General features: G+C 48.0%; 1 protein-coding gene across 1 annotated transcript; it reads right to left on the reverse strand.

Annotated features, from left to right (window-relative positions):
- Nucleotides 1–11538: 11538 nt before the first annotated feature.
- LOC104980817 (cytochrome c oxidase subunit 5B, mitochondrial) lies at nucleotides 11539–13677 on the reverse strand. Its single transcript, XM_010829603.1, has 4 exons — nucleotides 13496–13677; nucleotides 12903–12976; nucleotides 12628–12727; nucleotides 11539–11737 (listed from the first exon to the last, which is right to left on the reverse strand). Exons 1-4 carry the CDS (start codon nucleotides 13596–13598, stop codon nucleotides 11625–11627), a joined length of 390 nt encoding a protein of 129 aa, XP_010827905.1. The 5' UTR covers nucleotides 13599–13677; the 3' UTR covers nucleotides 11539–11624.
- Nucleotides 13678–18920: the final 5243 nt, after the last annotated feature.

Consider the following 18920-nt stretch of genomic DNA (forward strand, 5'->3'; position numbering starts at 1 on the left):
GCTCGTGGGCTAGGGCCACCTGCCCAGTGGGCAGCCTAAGCCTGGTTGCCGCAAGACACCTGTCACTCAAAGCTACCGCACTGTCAGTGGCTGTACAACAGTCCAACTTTCCCTATAAAGGAGACACAGCCGCCGGCTGTTTCTTTCCTCTCCAACCCACAAAGGAATACATTTTCATGCTTGTACCTGTTGCTCCTGGCTTTTACCAACCCCTTCCCTCCAGTTCCTTAAAAACATTAGCATCTTCAATGAAGAAATGAGCCATGCTGCTGCTAAGTCACTTCAGTCGTGTCTGACTCTGTGCGACCCCATAGACGGCAGCCCACTAGGCTCCCCTGTCCCTGGGATTCTCCAGGCAAGAACACTGGAGTGGGTTGCCATTTCCTTCTCCAGTGCATGAAAGTGAAAAGTGAAAGTGAAGTCGCTCAGTCGTGTCTGACTCTTAGTGACCCCATGGACTGAAGCCTACCAGGCTCCTCCATCCATGGGATTTTCCAGGCAAGAGTACTGGAGTGGGCTGCCATTGCCTTCTCCAGAAATGAGCCATGGTACAGTCTAATAAGGGATCATCTTTTCTGCCTGAATCACCAACTCTGAAAACTGCAACTCATCGGAGCTAAGATAATACTGATTTTAAAAGCACTGTGGGGACTTCCCTGGTGGTCTGGTGGTTGAGACAAACCAGGGGGCACTGGTTTGATCCCTGCTCTCCCTGGTCAGAGAACTAAGATATCACGGGTTGCTTCATGTGCCAAAAAAACAGAAAAGCCCCGTGACTTTCTGTTCAACAAAGAAACATAAAAAGCTGCTAAGTGAACGACGGCACAAAGGAAGTCACCATCCAGCACGGGGCCCAGCTCAACGCCGAGCTGTGAAATGGAAACAAAGACGCATTCCAGAATGGATGAAAACGATAATTACGGTTAGTAACAGGCTCCAAGCACTGCGCACGAGGTGTCGAGACAGGACGCAGCGGGAACAAAAGCGATGATGTCAGGGCCCTGCGCCAAACAGGGAGACACACTTACTGTCTCAACTTTACTTCTGCAGTTGTCTCCCTCCCAAGCCCCCACCACCCAACATCCAGGGCCTGTTCCTCCTTGTTCTCACACATATTCTTTCCAGGTTAAGAAAACCATCTTAGGGACTTCCCTGGTAGTCCAGTAGCTAAGACTCCAGGTTCTCAAGGCAGGGGGCTTGGTTCAATCCCTGGTAAGGTAACAAGCTCCCACGGGCCACAACTAAAGACGTGCATGCCGCCACTAAGACCTGACACGGCCGAATACACCATCTCAGAGCATGGGCCTCTGGTCCAGCCATGCTCCTTCCTTCCCAGTCCAGCCCAGGAACGGGGTTCCATCTTCCAAACACACCCCACTGCAGGGCTGGTGCTTTCCCAAGTCCCTCAAACCCCAGCCCAAAGCTGTTAATGCTCGGCCTCTGTTCCCAGCCTCTCCCACTTTTCAGCATGCTCTCATGTGTGATTTCAGCACATCACCTCACTTTTTTTGTTCATTTACTTTCCAGGTTACAAGAAAAATAAAACAATCTGTCTTAAAACGTGACTACCAGGCCAAATAATTACAGGTACCAAAGTGTTTTGAGCCTTTGGTATATAAAGAGATCCAAGATTAACTCAGAATATAAGTGTACTTCTTACGAAGATCACTTCTTCAAGATGTCATATTCCTAACACCGTGCTTTGTATCTGTCCTTTTAAACAAATATTTAATAGCTCAGGAATGTTAGTCAGGGCAGAGGCTGCCATCAGCAAGGACTCAGCTCACAATGTGAAAGATGAAGCGAGATGAGTTTTATCCACAAAGAAAAGCCAAAGAGTCTCCAGCATCATAAACCACACATCCATCAAACTGAGAACAGGCTGGGAAGAGAAAGCCTTTCTGGAAAGAAAAACAGCAGTGACCCTTTGTGCCCTGGGGAACATGAAAAACAAGCAAACAACAACAAACCATCAAATCAAAACATAAACTGATTCCAAATCAGTCTGAAGAAATTTCACCCCAACAAAGCAAACCGCGGCTTGGCGACTGCGCCACCGGGGGAGACCAGGGCCTGCCCATCTTGGTCAAGGCAGTCCCAGAACAGATCAGAGTCAAACGCAAACACGTAAACACACCCGTAGAACCAAGGAATCCATTAAAATACAATACAGAAGGAGAGCTGACCAACGCTGGGCTTGGGACCTACCGCAGTTGGGCGGGGGCGGGGGCGGGGTGGGGCGAGTGGGCGGCGGGGAGGGGCGTGGGGGCGGGGAGGAGTGGGGGCGAGTGGAGGGAGTCGGGGGAGGGGGGGTACTGTTGCTGCCATGCGGCTTGAGGATCCTTAGCCTCAGTTTCCTCACCTGTACAATGGAGCTGACCAGCCTACCCCCTGAGTCACAGGACCAAAGGCCCCACCGGGCGCCCACACCACGGAGGCCTGACAGGGCGGGACTCAGGAGGGCCCGGTTGGTGGCAGGGGACCCGGCCAGCTATTGGGGAAAGGGAGTGGGTAGAGGCCTCTAGGGTGGTGGGAGTGGAGGACGGGGGACCGGCGGGCCGGGTGGGGACAGGCGCGGGTCTCCAGGGCCTCCCCGCGCCCAACGCTGACCTGGACACAGCAACAGAACCTCGGTACACGCTGCGTCCGCTATGGCTGCTCTCACTGCCCCCTCACCCCGCCGCGCAACACGCATGCGCAGCCGCACCACGTGCGCGCCCCATGCCCGCCCTCTAGGGTGCGCGCCTGCCCCGGTGGCTCATCGCAACAGTCTGCTTCGCTCCCACTGCTCCTACTCAGACCCCACCCCCTCAGGAAAATCCCGGCGGAAGTCGCCAAATCCTGGGCACGATGGCTTCCGTTTTTCGGTTGAGAACACCGAGGCCCAGGGGAAGAGGGCCACTTGCCAAAGGCACACAAACAGAAGGAGGTGGCTTCAACATTTCATTCCAGAACAGACCTGCCCTTCCCACCTCTTTGGTCCTTTTTGAACTGTGAGACCCTACAGGCCTGTTGTGTTGAGAACACTCCGCTCGTAACCACCAACCACATTATGATTCCTCACACGTATCTGAGTGTGTATGAATACTCATGTGCACTTTGGAGGATGCTGGCCCTCAGATTCACACTCAACAATGGATTGAGCCCCAACCCAGTGCCTGGCACGGAGCTGGGCCATTAACACATTATTCCTCTTTATCCGGAGAAGGCAATGGCACCCCACTCCAGTACTCTTGCCCGGAAAATCCTCTGCCAATTCTGTCATCAGTTAAAACCCCCATCCTGCTCTTCTGGGGGACTGATTTTTAGTTAAGTGAAAGTGAAGTCGCTCAGTCGTGTCCGACTCTTTGCGACCCCATGAACTGTAGCCTACGAGGCTCCTCTGTCCATGGGATTTTCCAGGCAATAGTACTGGAGTGGATTGCCATTTCCTTCTCCAGGGATCTTCCCGACCCAGGGATTGAACCCAGGTCTCCCGCATTGTAGACAGCCGCTTTACCGTCTGAGCCATCAGGGAAGTCCGATTTTTTTTTTTTTTTAATTAGGCATCACAAATAACTTATTAAAATGATCCCCTGGCATGGTTTTTAAGACAGGATGGTGGTAGAGCTGCTGCTGGAACTCTGGGGAAGCCCATACTCTGCGGGAGCCCCTATTCTGGGACAAGTGATGGGAGGGGAGGCAGCAGCCCTCCTGTGCTGAGAGGCCCTCCCAGCAACATTGCTTCTTGATTTTCTTTGATCAATACCTCTAGGGGTTTGGGCCCTTTAATTCACCTTACTTCCAGTTGTCAAAAGGGATAATGGGGAGGTTCAAAGGATCCTATCTGAACTTCTTACTGTTCTTTTGAGAATTTCTGCTGTTTCAAATGTTTTAAACATACATAGGTTAGACCCATTTCAATGAACATCATTTCTAAGTTTAAGATAGACAGGCAAAATTGAAAACAACTTACACAGTAATAATGCTTTTCAGTATATAAATGCTTCCTCCAATTTTACCTCTTCACAGCAGGCTGCTGCTGCTGCTGTTAAGTCACTTCAGTCGTATCCAACTCTGTGCGACCCCATAGATGGCAGCCCACCAGGCTCCACCGTCCCTGGGATTCTCTAGGCAAGAACACTGGAGTGGGTTGCCATTTCCTTCTCCAACTAGCTGATTTCAAAATTATTAGAGAAAAGATTAAAAATCAAAACCACAAAGAGGAGAAAGACCCAAATGTGGCCAAGGGAACTAATGTGATTATGTGAATGACTATTAAATCTGTCTTTGAGCTTCTTGGAAGCAAGAAGCAAAGTGTGGGGAGATGAAGGGTTACATGCTTCTCTATATAATACAAAGTCTCTGTGGTCAAAGGAAATAAATTTTTTCTCTTTATTTTCCATTCCAGGAGTAATTTCTCATGTGGGGTTTTATACAAGGACATTGCATAACAAAATGAATGAAGTTTTCAAAAACCAGGTGCAGCAGAAGACAGATAAATAATTGTCCCGTGTAATGTGTTTGTCCATTCAGGAATCATTCAATAAACACTGAGCACCTACCATGCCTTGGCTGCCGAGATGCAAAACACATGCAAAAAGATAATTATCCTGCAGTGTAATCAACTGTAATGGAGGTATCCTTGATGCTTTGGGAGTACCCAAGTGGGATGATACCCTGCAAATATGCAAAGACATGAAGGCTAATGTTGCATCTGAGTACTGAATTGTCACCTCTCAGCAGGGCAGGACAGGACTCAAAGGTGACAGCCAGCTTGACAGGAACCTGGAGGGCCAGCAGGATTCAATTCAGTACCGAAGGAACAGAGGCCAAACAGAGATGGCAGGAGCTGGGAACAGGGTAGTTACAGGAGTACACACGGGAGTCGGTGGGTAGGCTCCAGCAGGGGCCATCCTGGGGCTACTGCTGAGGAAGAGCCACAGCCTGATGGGGGAGGGGGCAGAGGGAGAGACGCGAGGGGAACTCCAGTGAGTCAGCCCAGAGGACAGATCCCACTACCTGGATGAATGGACTCAAAATGAGTTCAGTTGGCAACCAGGTGAATTTTAAGGATCCACAGAGTGTCCAGGGGGTGAAGTCTAAGACAAAGTTATTCCTGTAGGTGAACAGTAGAATATCAAAACAAAAACTGGTGAGGGTGGCGCTGTGCAAGAATCTGCTGATGGACCCAGAGCATTTGAGAACTAAGATACTCCCCGCTGGGACAGAACTGAGATCGGAGGATGAGGACCGAATAAAGGGTGTATACTATGGGCTATCCTTGGTATGTCACTTTTCCACTTTTTTTTTATTCTTTAGACCTGTATGTGTTTGTTATTGGCTGTATGGCACGTAGGATCCTAGCTCCCGGACAAGGGACTGAACTGGAATCCCCTGCATTAGAAGCATGGAGTCCTAGCCACTGGGCAGCCAGGGACTTCCCTTTCGACCTGTATTTAGAAGATGATTTGGGCTCAGGCTCTCTGATGTCATTCTGGGAGGAGAAAATTTTTTGAAGCTTCTTCACTGAATCTTCTGCTTACTCTGAGGGTTAGTCATTCAGTCGTGTCTGACTCTTTGTGACCCCATGGACTTTAGCCTCCCAGGCTCCTCTGTCTGTGGGATTCCAGGCAAGAATACTGGAGTGGGTTGCCATTCCCTTCTCCAGGGGATCTTCCTGACCCAGGGATTGAACCCAGGTCTCCAGCATTGCAGGAAGATTCTTTACTGTATAAGCCGCCAGGGAAGCCCTACTCTGAGCTGAACAAATGTCCAGTTCAGATGAGTTCTCCCAATTACCCTGAGGATTCATGAACTTATTTGTTGACTGTATTCACATACAGGTGTGCCTATGTATGATGAAGTATTCCCATTGATTTACAGAAACAGAGTAATTGTCTTTCATGGTGACAACTGGAATTTGTTGAATACTTACTACATGCTGGAATCTGGCACTTGGACAAAGAGAGGAATAAGTTGGATGTGGTCCAGGGGGCTTACCCTGGAGGAGTTCGTACTCCTGGGATGAACTCCTGGGTTCAGTTTAATTTTCTTTAAAGTGGGCCTAGCACAGGGACTTCCCTGGCAGTCAGGTAGTTAAGACTTTGCCTTCCAGTGCAAGGGGTACAGGTTTGATCCCTGGTCTTGGAGCTAAGATTGCACATGCCTCACAGCCAAAAAACCAAAACATAAAACAGAAGCAATATTGTAACAAATTCAATGAAGACTTTAAAAATGGTCCACATCAAAACAGAAATCTTAAAAAAATGGACACAGCACCTACCTCTGGAGCTGTTTTCCAGACAAAGTGCTCAGAACCATGCCTAACACACTGTAAGTGCTGGCATTAAAAAAAAAAGTCTATTCAGAACCACCCTATGAGCCAGAAATTCCACTCCTGGGCATATATCAGAAAAAAGCACACTAATTCAAAAAGATACACCCCAGTGTTCATAACAGCATAATTATTTACAATTGCCAAAATATGGAAGCAGCCTAAGTGTCCGTCAACAAATGAATGTGAAGTTGGAGGTAGATGCCCACTCCTCCCAGGGTGAGCAGTGGGAGTTCATTCCCTGTGGACAGAAACTCCAAAATATCAACAGGACAATCCAGAGAGGAGGCTGAGCCCTGCCTAGATAAGAAAGAAGAGATCACATATTTGTCTAAGTCAAGAACTTCCTGACTAGAAAGCTTCTTGGAGGTCAAAGGGAAGTGATGCCAAACAACCCACAGGCCCCTTTGCTGGACTCTATCTTGGCTGAGAGTTGCACGCACACACGTGGAAGGATCCTGTGCTGTGCTTAGCTGCTCAGTCGTGTCCTACTCTTTGTGACCCCATGGACTGTTGCCGGCTCCTAGAGGATCCTGAGATATACCAAATATAGACTCAGAACCAGGCAAATCAAAATGATTGGCCCAAGGAAACCTGGAAGAAATGCCCCATAAAAGCTATTTAAACTGCTGCAAGAGAGCGACTCTCTGAGGCTGGCCCTGTATCTATCCACGTGTACTGTACTCTTTTTCCTCCTAGTAAACACTTTGTTTGTTTCACTACTTTCCATCTTTGTGGGAATTCTTTTTTGCAAAGCTGAAGGGCCGGGGCCTTGTCACTGACTACTGGTCTAGTAGCTAGTGGTCAGGATTAGATCCCAAACTAGTGGCTAGGATTTGGTGCTCTCACTGTCACGGCCCCACCTCAATCTCTGGCCAGGAACTGAACCTCACTTCAAGGCCCTGCAGGCTGAGGCCACCCGAGATCATATTGATTAAGAAAATGAGGTCCATTGTAATAGCTATAAATACCCACAATGGAATATGACTCAGCCATAAAAAAAGAATGAAAATTTGCCATTTAAAGTAGCAAGGATGGACTTGGAGGGCATTAAGCTAAGTGAAATAAGTCAGAAAGAGAAAGACAAATACTATATGATACCACTTATATGTTGGAATCTAAAAAATATGACAAACTAGTGAATATAACAAAAAAGAAGCAGACACAGATATACAGAACAAACTAGTGTTTGTTTGCGGGGAGAGGGAGGGGCAAGATGGGGGAGGAGATTATACATAGTAACAGATAAGGATATATTGTACAACACAGGGAATATAGCCAGTATTTTATAATAACTGTAAATGGTGCATGTACACTAAATAGTTTCAATCATGTCCGATTCTTTATGACCCTATGGTCTGTAGCCCACCAGGCTCCTCTGTCCATGGGATTCTTCTGGAGTGGGTTGCCATGCCCTCCTCCAGAGGATCTTCCCGACCAGGGATCAAACCAGCATCTCTATATGTCTCCTGCATTGGCAGGCAGGTTCTTTACCACTGGGGCCACCCAGGAAGCCCAAGTAAATGCAATATAACCTTTAAATATTGTGAATCACTATATTGTATACATCTATAGGAGAAGGCAATGGCACCCCACTCCAGTACTCTTGCCTGGAGAATCCCAGGGATGGAGGAGCCTGGAGGGCTGCAGTCCATGGTGTCGCTGAGGGTCAGACACAACTGAGCGACTTCACTTTCACTTTTCATTTTCATGCATTGGAGAAGGAAATGGCAACCCAGTCCAGTGTTCTTGGGAGCCTGGTGGGCTGCCAACTATGGGGTCGCACAGAGTCGGACATGACTGAAGTGACTTAGCAGCAGCAGCAGTATAGTTTGTATAATATTCTACAGCAACTATATTTCAATAAAATTTTCATCATTAATCAGTATTTTAAATCAGTATTCATAGTTGTTTATATTTACCTAAAGGAACTCTGGAAGGATACACAGGAAACCAACACAAGCAGTTGCCTCTGGGTACGTGTTGGGGGAGGGGGGAGTGGAATGTGGCTTCTGCCTTGAATCCATCTCAAGAAAGTAGAAGAGAGGGGGTTGTTCTTCACTTGGGCCAAGTTCACACAAGCTTGAAGGAATGGGGTCATAAAGGACTTAATCTGCATTTCTATCACCAGAAAGAGCAGCTCTGACTGGACCACAGAGGCCCTGACCTCTTACAGAAGCAGAGGTAGCGCTAGTTTTTAATTATCACAGGAGTGGTGGAGACGGTTGCTGTTGAGGGCTCGCCCCATCCTGCACCAGAGACAGCTCAGAGCCCTGGAGCCCTCAGGGGGCCTGAAGGCCACGCGACAAAGTGGCTGAGCCTCTGGTAGGCTGTGGGGGCCAGGGCCCTTCTGGAGGAAACGCCAGGTCTGACAAACGTTTTTGTGTAGATGCTGCAAACCCAAAATGGGTCGCCTCAAACCGCTGTCAGCATGAAACCTGGGTGGGACTGCCGCTCAGAGGGATCTGAGGAGGCTTCTTATTTAGTGTGTGTGTATGTGTCTGTGTGTGTAAGAGACAAAAGCAGGAGGCATAGGACAGCTCGCACGGGAGAAAAGTGAATTACTGCCCTTCCTTTTCCCAGGACCCTTCTCTCACCCACTGATTCCCCTGCCGCTCCATGGAGCTCTGTTTATTCTTTCAGGGAGGAACCTGACCCCAGCAGGAAGTCCTAGTATTCCTCTCTTCCTCTCCACCCATCTCTTCCTTTCCTCTCCTTCCCCCTCCATCTCCCACCCTCCTGCTGGGCCTGCCCACAGGATCTGCCAGTGTGTAGAAGGTGCTCAGGGTTTAGGGAGCCCCAGAGTCGGACACGACTGAAGCGGCTTAGCAGCAGCAGCAGCAACAGCATGGGATGGTGAGGACCAGGGCGGGCCTCGGTGGGATGTTCTGACCAGCTGGGCTGGGTGGTACTGGCACCTGTGAGGCTGTAGCAGCAGGGGGCGCTGTGCCCTGACCAGAACCAGGCAGAAGGGGTGGGGTGGAGGAGCTTTCTTGCCCAATCTCTCCCTTTCCATCCTCCTCCCTGCCCCGCTGCAACCAGAGGGTAAGAGAGTCCCTTGATGCAAGCCATGAAGGTCAGTTCCCCAGGCAGAGAGAGGGGTGGAGGGTGGATCTGGAGGATAACGTAGAGAGCGACCAGCCTGCTTCTCCGGCTGGGACAGCCCGGTCAGATGGTTCCACCAGTCACTGACATCCTCAGTTCCTTTCTCCCTTGCCCAACATTAAACTTGCCCAACCATTTGCCTTCTATTTTCCTGCTTCCAAGGTGGCTGGACAATGTCATACACTTGGACAGGCTTGTGGCAGTTGCCCTTGGCTGAGCCGCTGGTGTTGGAAGCTTGGCAGTTCTCTCGCTCATTGCCCTGAAGCCCCAGCCCTGCCTACTTGTATTTCACTAAGCCTCCCTTCCCTCCTCTTTGACCCTCCCTTCTCCCCTTCCCTCTGGTCTTGGAGAAACTGGGTCTCTCTCCAGGGCTCTTCCTCCCCTCTGCATTGGGCACCCTCGGCTGGCCCTCAAGGATGCTCAGACAGGAGTCTTTTTCTCACACGGTGCCTCTGTGCACTCAATCTGTCTGCTCAGGCAAGCTGCCTCTTCCCCTTGTCTGCATCATCAGCAACCACTTGCACGTGTTCTCACCCAACCGGCCTTCCGACTGCACTGTGCCGAAACTGTCACCCTGTAGGCCTCCTATATGCCAAGCCCCAGCCTCTCTTTACAATCTTGTTTTGATAAGACACCTTCTTGTTGTTAACCCTTCTCCTTGCCTCCCCAAATTAAGCTTCCTCGACCTTGCCTTTCAGCCTCTTGGCTTTTCTCCCTCTGCTGGAGGTTGGATGTCAGCTCCATTTCCATCACTCAAGTCCCACTGGAGCCTTCTGCTTCCAGCCAACTCTCCCCAGCTAACCTGTCCATCCCAATATGCACCTCATGATTCTTTAGGGCCTGCAAAATCAAGTTATCCAGACTCACCTTTCTCCTCCAAGTGTCCCCTTCCTCTCCTTGTCTTCTCTGCTAACATACCTTCAGGGACTCCCCTTCTCCCAGATAAATGAAGGCCAAATACCCTTGCAAGTCTTTGGCATTCCAACCACAACTTATTCTTTGCTGTTTTTCCAAAGGCCTCTCTGCTTTTTCCCTTTGGAGATTTTAGGACCAGTCCTGACACCTGCCTCCTGGGGTGGGAAGTTAATCGTTCTCCCCATCATGTATTCTCACAGCACTTTTGACAAATTCTAAGGAGCTGGGTTTGGATCCGGTGTTTTTATTAGCTCTGTGACTGTGGCCAAATAGCTTAACCTCTCTGAACCTCTGTAAGGTGATAATCTGAGTCCAGAAATAACCTTATACGTTAGCGGTCAATATTCAACAGGGCACAAAGACAACGGGAAAAATAGTTTTTCAACAAATAGGAAATGTCCAGAATAGGCAAATTCGTAGACAGAAAGTAGATTAGTGGTTGTCAGGAGCAGATGGGAAAGAGAAGAGGGGGTGAATGCTAATGGGTACTGGCTTTTGAGAATGTTCTGGAATTAGTCATAATGATTGCAAAACTTTGTGCATTTACTAGAAACCACTGAATTGTACACTTCGAGAATGAATTTTACAGTATATAAATTATATCTGAATTTTTAGAAATTAAGTACACAAAGAAAGAGAAAGGTCCATTTCACAGGGTAGTTGTGACAGTCAACTGATGCCAAGTATGGGAGTGCCTGTGCTGCCTTTAATGCTGAAAGGGTGGCTGTGTATTCACCTTTCTCTCCCACTAGAGCGTCAGCTAGGCTTCTCAGGTGGCTCAGTGGTAAAGAATCTGCCTGCAATGCAGGAGACCCGGGTTCGATCCCTGGGTCAGGAAGATCCCCTGGAGAAGGAAATGGCAACCCATTCCAGTATTCTTGCCTGGAGAATTCCATGGATAGAGGAGCCTGATAAGTTACAGGCCATGGGGTCACAAAGAAGATACAATTTAGCTCCCAAACAACAACCCACCCTCAGAGAACATGATCCCAGTGACAAAGCTAGAAGATGAAGCCAACATTACAAATCCAGTCAGCCTGACTGTTTTCCCCATACCGACTGTCATCACTGCATTAGGGATCGACAATCTCAGTGTACAAAAGCAAGGGGATAGGAAGCTAATATTAACAGATAGCTATTTCTGACATAAAAATTATCCACACTTCCCCCAAAAACACAGGAAAAAAATAAGACCAGCCAACTATGGGAGGAGAAGCCAATGTAATGGCTAGTCTTTACTGGAAAGAAGAAATTCCACATCATATTCTGAGTGCATTAGTGCAGTGGCTCAATGGGCCAGCTGGTGTGGCACCAGCTTGTAATGGGTTCCACAGCTGGGGCATCGCTGGGCCTCGCCTTTGTGCAGCCAGAACCAGATGACAGTACTGTTGTCTTCTTCACCTGAAAGAAAAAAGGTAGCTGAAGGCCATGCAGCCTAGAAGAAGGACTTTCACCGTTAACCTACTGCCCTCAGACACCTCTGAGATGCAAATAGTTATGGTTGACACCTTAAGGTCAGTTCAAGCTGATCCCATTTTTCACATGAAGGAACTGAGGCCAAGTTTACCTCTGAGTAAACTGACCTCTGACCAGTTCCTTATTAGGTCCTCACAGTTTCCTGCCTGTGTAGAACCCCAAAGCCGGGTCCGTTTTGGCATGTACAGCTAGTGCCTGACGTGGTGTCTGGCAAAGAGAAAGTACGGTATTTTCTAGATGAATATTTCTGCACGCCACCTCTCCACTGAGGCAGTATTATTCATGTTCCAGGCCTCTTTACAGTGAGGGTGACCTACTTTGGCAAAAGGGCCTGAGGGTCAAAACCTTTAAAACATTTATCCACGTATCTTTACACACATACACTCATGGACAACAGATGTGAAAAAACTAGTAGACATCTCCCATACTAAACAGATATTAAATTAAACAAATGGGTGAGACTTCCTGGTGGTCTAGTGGCTAAGACTCCATGCTCCCAATGCAGGGGGCCTGGGTTCCATCCTTGGTCAGGAAACTGGATCCTGTATGCTGCAACTGAAAGATCTCACACGCGGTAACAAAGATCCCGAGGGCCACAACTAAGACCTGGCAGAGCCAAATAAGTAAATATTAAAAATAAGTAAATACATAAACAGAGACTTCCCAGGTGGTTCAGTGGTTAAGATTCTGTGCTTTCAATGCAGGGGCCGTGGGTTCTATCCCTGGTTGGGGAACTATGATCCCACATTCTGCACAGCCAAAAAATAAATAAGCAAACAAACAAAAGGGTAAGAAAATAGTAGAGAAGCACTTACAGATGCAGCCCACTATCCGCTTGTTGGTGATGGAGGGGACTAAATTAGGGTCCTCCTTGGTACCTGAGGTTGCCTTTGGGGCAAGTATATTGTATGGGTCCTGAAAAAAACAAAATAAAGGGTCTATTATGCCAAATGATTCCTACCCTCTAGGGACTACCAATACTGTTCCCAAAAGCCAGGTTTCCTGGAGGGAAGGCTCCCCAGAGAGAAGGCTGCTCTGATCCCATCCAAGGCAATGAACTCTCCCAGAAGGCATGGAACATTCTTCTCACCTGTCCCTTGCGAGCAGCCAGCATGACCTCCCTCTCTAGCCCAGTCGCCTGCTCTTCATCAGTAGGAACACCACCTAAAGGAAAATAAAATAATGATGTCGGCTGAAATGATAAAGAGGGAAAACGCACATAAGTCATTTTTTGCTTACAGTCTTAGCGGGCCCAGAGGCTCCCACAGTCTACCCATTCCCACTGTCCCTTAAGAACCAGTCACGTTACCCAAAAGTGGAACACGGGGTGATCTTATCTTCCTTCAACCACGGAGGCCGATTTTTCTGCCTTTTTTTTTTTTTTCTAAAAGCAGGTTAATCAGCATCCAACTGGAGACGGGAGCAGGTCTGAAGGGCGGCTTGGCCCCTTCACGCCCCGGTTGCAAACCCTGCCCACCAAGGTCACCCTGCAACTCCGTTTAGGAATTTTTCGCAACCCGGTCACTTTGGTGGTCAGCAGCAGCTGCGGTCGAGAATAACAGGGAGAGGTCCGCAGAGCCTCAGGGCTTTGGGGCCGAGGAGATGAAAGGCCTCCCCCACCCCGGCCTTTGCTGACCTAACACCAACCGCGGGAGGGCAACGGCGCACGTTGCCGGCGAGTACCTCCAGACGCCATAGAGCGCACCACGGAGACTCCATTTGGACCCCGGGCCCTCAGGGCCTGGGACGCCAAAGCTCCAAATCCACGGAGTAACCTTGACGCCATCACGCCCGCTACAAACACCAGCACTTCCGGGAGCAGGCTCCTGAAACAGAAGGGATTTCCGGGGGAGGGCTTTTTTCCCCTTCCGCTTCCTTCCGGCCCAGACTCCGCCTTGTTCACGTGATCTTTCAGGGGCGGGACATCAGGAAAGGCTGCGCCTGTGCACCTCTGCCTCATTGCCCACTCCGTGCAGCCGGCTAGGGGCGGGGCTAGTAACGGTTTCAGTTGTGGGCATCTGGACACCTGCCGTTTGCTAACGCTGAGGTTGGGTGGAACTTGTTTTGCGCCTGTGAGACTCAGTGTCGTCGTCCGAATGGGGCAACCCCACTGTAGTTCATATGCTTTTTGGCTGACAATTGTGCTCGGGCGACGTGGAGGCTGCTGATGGAAGACATGAAGCCAGTGCCCGTCAGGATACTTGCCACACATCAAGTGGTCCCCATTTAGCAGTAGCGTCCCAAAGGCCACAGTATTAATTGTGATGGAGACAAATTGTGAGGCTGGGTCTCCTGGCAGTGTGACAGCCACTGTGAACGTGGGGCCCGACTTATAAGAACTTGGACAGAATCTGCCGGCAGACCTAGCATCATTTTCCTGTAGCTGTGGCTTTGAGGTGGTGAGATCCAGGTCTGAGGCGAGGCTGAGGAAGGGGGAAAAGGTAGGGCCATGTTGTGGGCCCGTCCCAGAACCAACCCTGGAGGAGGGCACGGCAACCCACTCCAGTATTTCTTGCCAGGGGAATCCCATGGACAGAGGAACCTGGTGGGTGGCAGTCCATAGTATCGCACGGTCGGACACGACTGAAGCGACTTAGCACACCCAGAACCAAAACCCTTGGTGATGTGAGGTAAAGGGCTGGCTACCTCCGGAAGCTGTTAGCTAAGAGGATAAACAAGATTCCCCCGTGGGAAGCGGAGTTGTTACTGGTAATGGAGTCCCAGAATGTACTAGGACGAGTTCCCCGTTGAAAACTGGAAAGATCTTCCATAGCTCCCCCCGCCCCCACTTAACCACGAGCTCGGGTGTGCAAGTTTCTTAGGGTGGGCTTTGTAACACTGCCTTCCATGGGCTCCTAGGCCCTAATTCCCATGGTCAGTATAGCCCTGTCACAGTCTGCCTACATGCAGTGTCTGTTTCCCTACCTGATTTAAAAAACAAAACAACCCTTTAGAGCAGAAATTATGTTCTATTCATCTTTGAATTCTCAGTGTCTTGCAGAGGCTCAGCATGTAAGAGGATCAAGGGAACTTTAGTAAATTTATTTCTTGGAGAGAATCTACAGAATCAGTTTTGTAGGGCTTCCCCTGCCCCAAGGAGATAAACTTGAGGTAAATTTGGGAGGGTTGAAGTCCCAGGTGTTCCCACCTGCCCTGTGCAGGTTATATTTTCAAAAGGATCAGGTGGAGCATCCCTTCACATGAGCACAGTCTTCATGGGTGCCTCTCCATCAAGGAGAAAAAAACATCTCTAAGACCAAAAATGTCTTGATTCTATTGAAAGGCAAGTTTTGCTTTGAATGACTTCCACCGTTCTATCTCCCTTGCCCCCACACCAAATTAAATTGGAAAAAAAATCCCTTAAGTCCTAGAATGTTTCCCAAGAATTTGATTTGTAACTATGGTGAGATGTTTAATGCTGGGGTGGGGAGAAGCAGTGGTCTAAAAAACAAGTGTTCTGAGTGAAACCCACCAGCCAACTCAGTCACTTTTTGTTTTGGCCACCATTTCCTAATCTGTAAAACTATCACTAGACTAGGTTAGTATTTCCTGAAGTGTATTCCATGGATTCTTGGTTTCAGAAGATGCTCTCAGTTTAAAAGACTTGGTTAAGATAGGGAGGGCTTCCCAGATGGCTCAGTGGTAAAAAATCTGCCTGCCAGTGCAAGAGATGCAGGAGACGAGGGTTTGATCCATAGGTTGGGAAGATCTGGAAGAGGAAATGGCAACCCACTTCAGTATCCTTGCCTGAAAAATTCCGTGGACAGAGGAACCTTGTGGCTATAGTCCATGGTGTCGCACAGAGTCGGACACGACTTAGAGTCTGAGCATGCACTTTGTGTGAAAGAGAGGGAAGTTCTGCATTTGATAACTGCCCTTTTGGGGATGAACACACTACTACGTTAAAGACTCTGATTAGACCTGCAGCAGAGAATGCCATTTTCGTTTTTCCACCTTAATTGACCATTCTTTGCCAAGAAACACCTGCTAATTCAACTCTCGGCAGACCAGGGAGAAATTCCCTTCTGATGTGTTACAGTTCTTGATCATAAAATGGTTTATTCAAGCCTATAAAATGGAAATAGAGTTGAGGCTTGTTTCTCCCTCTCACAGTACGCTTTCCTAATCATAGGAAATTTTTTTCAGGTCCCTATTCAACTCACAAAAGCACTGGGATTGTTCACTCTAAGCTGGTGAGCTCCAGTGTCAGGGCCAGGCTCCAGGGCATCCCCATCCATCCCCTCCTGCCTCCAGCTCTCATTACCCTCAGTTTACACTCCTGCCCCTAGATCTCTTTCTGAGAAACAGCTTGGCTTGGGCAACAGTCTCCCACTCCTTCCTGCTCCATTGTCTTTGCCATAAGAATAAACTTTTATTTGAGTATTATTTTTTATTTTTATAGGATAATTCTTAGAGGTCAAAATAAATGCTCATTGTAATAAACCAAATGACATATAGGTTTTAAGGAACAAGTTGATTGTTAATAGTTTCGTGTTTATCCTTTTTCTTTTCTCTATGCCAGGGTTTCTCAACTTTTGTGCTGTTGACATTTTGGACTGGAAAATTCTTTGCAGGGTGTTGAGGGGGGGAGGTGCTTTCCTGTGTGTATTGCAGGATGTTCAGCATCTACACCATTAGCGCTCCCCAGTGGTGACAACCAAAAATGCCTTCATAGTTCACAGTGAAGTTGCTCAGTCGTGTCCAACTCTTTGCAACCACATGGACTGTAACCTACCAGGCTCCTCCATCCATGGGATTTTCCAGGCAAGAGTACTGGAGTGGGGTTCCATTTCCAAAAATTCCTTCAGCCATTACCATATGTCCCCTGGAGGGCAATGTTGCCCCTAATTGAGAATCTCTAGTCTGTGCTCCTATGGTCATACTCAAGCACATGCACATATTGAGATATTTCTTAAAAATGTACAGACATGTAAATGAACATAAAATAGAAAAATCACTACTATACAAATTATAAGTTGCTTTTTATTTTGTGGGCATCACAGATCAATACAGAGGTCTAACTCATTTTGTGTAATTACTACATAGTAGTCCCTACTATCAGAGAAGGCGATGGCACCCCACTCCAGTACTCTTGCCTGGAAAATCCCATGGATGGAGGAGCCTGGTAGGCGGCAGTCCATGGGGTCGCTAGGAGTCGGACACGACTGAGCGACTTCACTTTCACTTTTCACTTTCATGCACTGGAGAAGGAAATGGCAACCCACTCCAGTGTTCTTGCCTGGAGAATCCCAGGGACCGGGGAGCCTGTTGGGCTGCCGTCTTTGGGGTCGCACAGAGTCGGACACGACTGAAGCAACTTAGTAGCAGCAGCAGCAGTCCCTACTATGAGAGTAATACCTATGAATTTACCTAATCATTTTCTGCTTGATGGATATTCAGATGGTTTATACATTTTTGCCTCTCAAGCAATGCTGCACTGCACATCTCTAGTACATGCAAAGTTGCTTCAGTCATGTCCAACTCTTTTCAACCTTATGGACTGTAGCCCACCAGGCTCCTCTGTCCATGGGGATTCTCCAGGCAAGAATACAAGAGTGGGTTGCCATGCCCTCCTCCAGCGGATCTTCCCAATCCAGAGATCAAAGTCTCTTATTCTCCGGCATTGGCAGGTGGGTTCTTTACCAGTGCCACCACCTGAGAAGCCCAATTATATAGCCATAAATTCTGGAGCCTTCATTTCTGAGGAATAGGGTCAGAATTCTGAGGAATTGTGTGCATCAAGCATAACAATAAGTTCTGTCAAAAATTTTAAAAATTACTGCAAAATATAATATAAAAAATACTACAAACATTTCTGTACAGGGTAACAAATCTATGTGCTTTCAACCAGGTCAAGAGCTTTGATAGTATCTGTATACCTTTTTTTTTTTTAAGAAAGCTTTGAAGAAAATATGACAAAATACTAATAACTTAAAAATCTACATGGTGATTAAAAAAAAAAAATTCTGCCAGACTGTGTTCCCAAAAGTTTGGAGCAGTTCCTGCTCCTGCCAGCTGGGTATGTGAGTCCTAGTTCCCAACTCCACATGTGAGCGTTACCCATGCTGTGCCCTGCTGTGTTGTCACTTCAGTCGTGTCAGACTCTTTTCAGTGGTAGCCTGCCAGGCTCCGGGCAAGAACACTGGAGTGGGTTGCCATGCCCTCCTCCACATGTGAGGGGCACCCACCTTTTGCCGAATCTGTCCACTGTTGGATGAAAACTGAGATGCTGCTGGAGTGTGCGTTTCAGTTCCCTGACCTCTAAGAGAGCTGGACTTATTTTCATAAATTTAGTGAGTATTTGCATTTCATCCACATCTTTGTCAAACTAGTTATTTGTGGCCTTGTTGATGACAGCCATTCTGACATGTGTGAGGTGATATCTCATTGTGGTTTTGATTTGCATTTCCCTGATGATTAGTGATGCTGAGCATCTTTTCATGCATCTGTTGGCCATCTATATGTCTTTGGGAAAATGTCTGTTAAGGTCCCCTGCCCATTTTTTAATTGAGTTTTTTTTTTTTAATGTCGAGTTGTATGATTTCTTCAAGTACCTTGGATATTAACCCCTTATTGGATATGCTGCTGCTGCTGCTGCTAAGTCGCTTCAGTCGTGTCTGACTCTGTGCGACCCCAGAGACGGCAGCCCAACAGGCTCCCCCGTCCCTGGGATTCTCCAGGCAAGAACACTGGAGTGGGTTGCCATTTGCTTCTCCAATACATGAAAGTGAAAAGTGAAAGCAAAGTCGTTCAGTCGTGTCCGACTCTTTTTGACCCCATGGACCGCAGCCCACCAGGCTCCTCCATCCATGGGATTTTCCAGGCAAGAGTACGGGAGTGGGGTGCCATTGCCTTCTCCGCTTATTGGATGTATCTTTTGCAAATATCTCCTCCCATTCAGTGGGCTGCTTTTTATTTTGTTGATACAAACCTGTTCCATTGATCTGTATGTCTGTTTTTGTGCCAGTACAATACTGTTTTGATTACTATATCTTTGAAGTATAGATTAAATCAGGGAGCATGATGCCTCTGTCTTTATTCTTTTCATGATTGTTTTGGCTATCAGGGTATTTTGTGGTTCCATAAAAATTCTGGAATTATTTGTTCT

The sequence above is a fragment of the Bison bison genome, unplaced genomic scaffold, assembly GCF_000754665.1.
Source record: "Bison bison bison isolate TAMUID 2011002044 unplaced genomic scaffold, Bison_UMD1.0 scf7180017864508, whole genome shotgun sequence".
Taxonomy (NCBI): domain Eukaryota; kingdom Metazoa; phylum Chordata; class Mammalia; order Artiodactyla; family Bovidae; genus Bison; species Bison bison.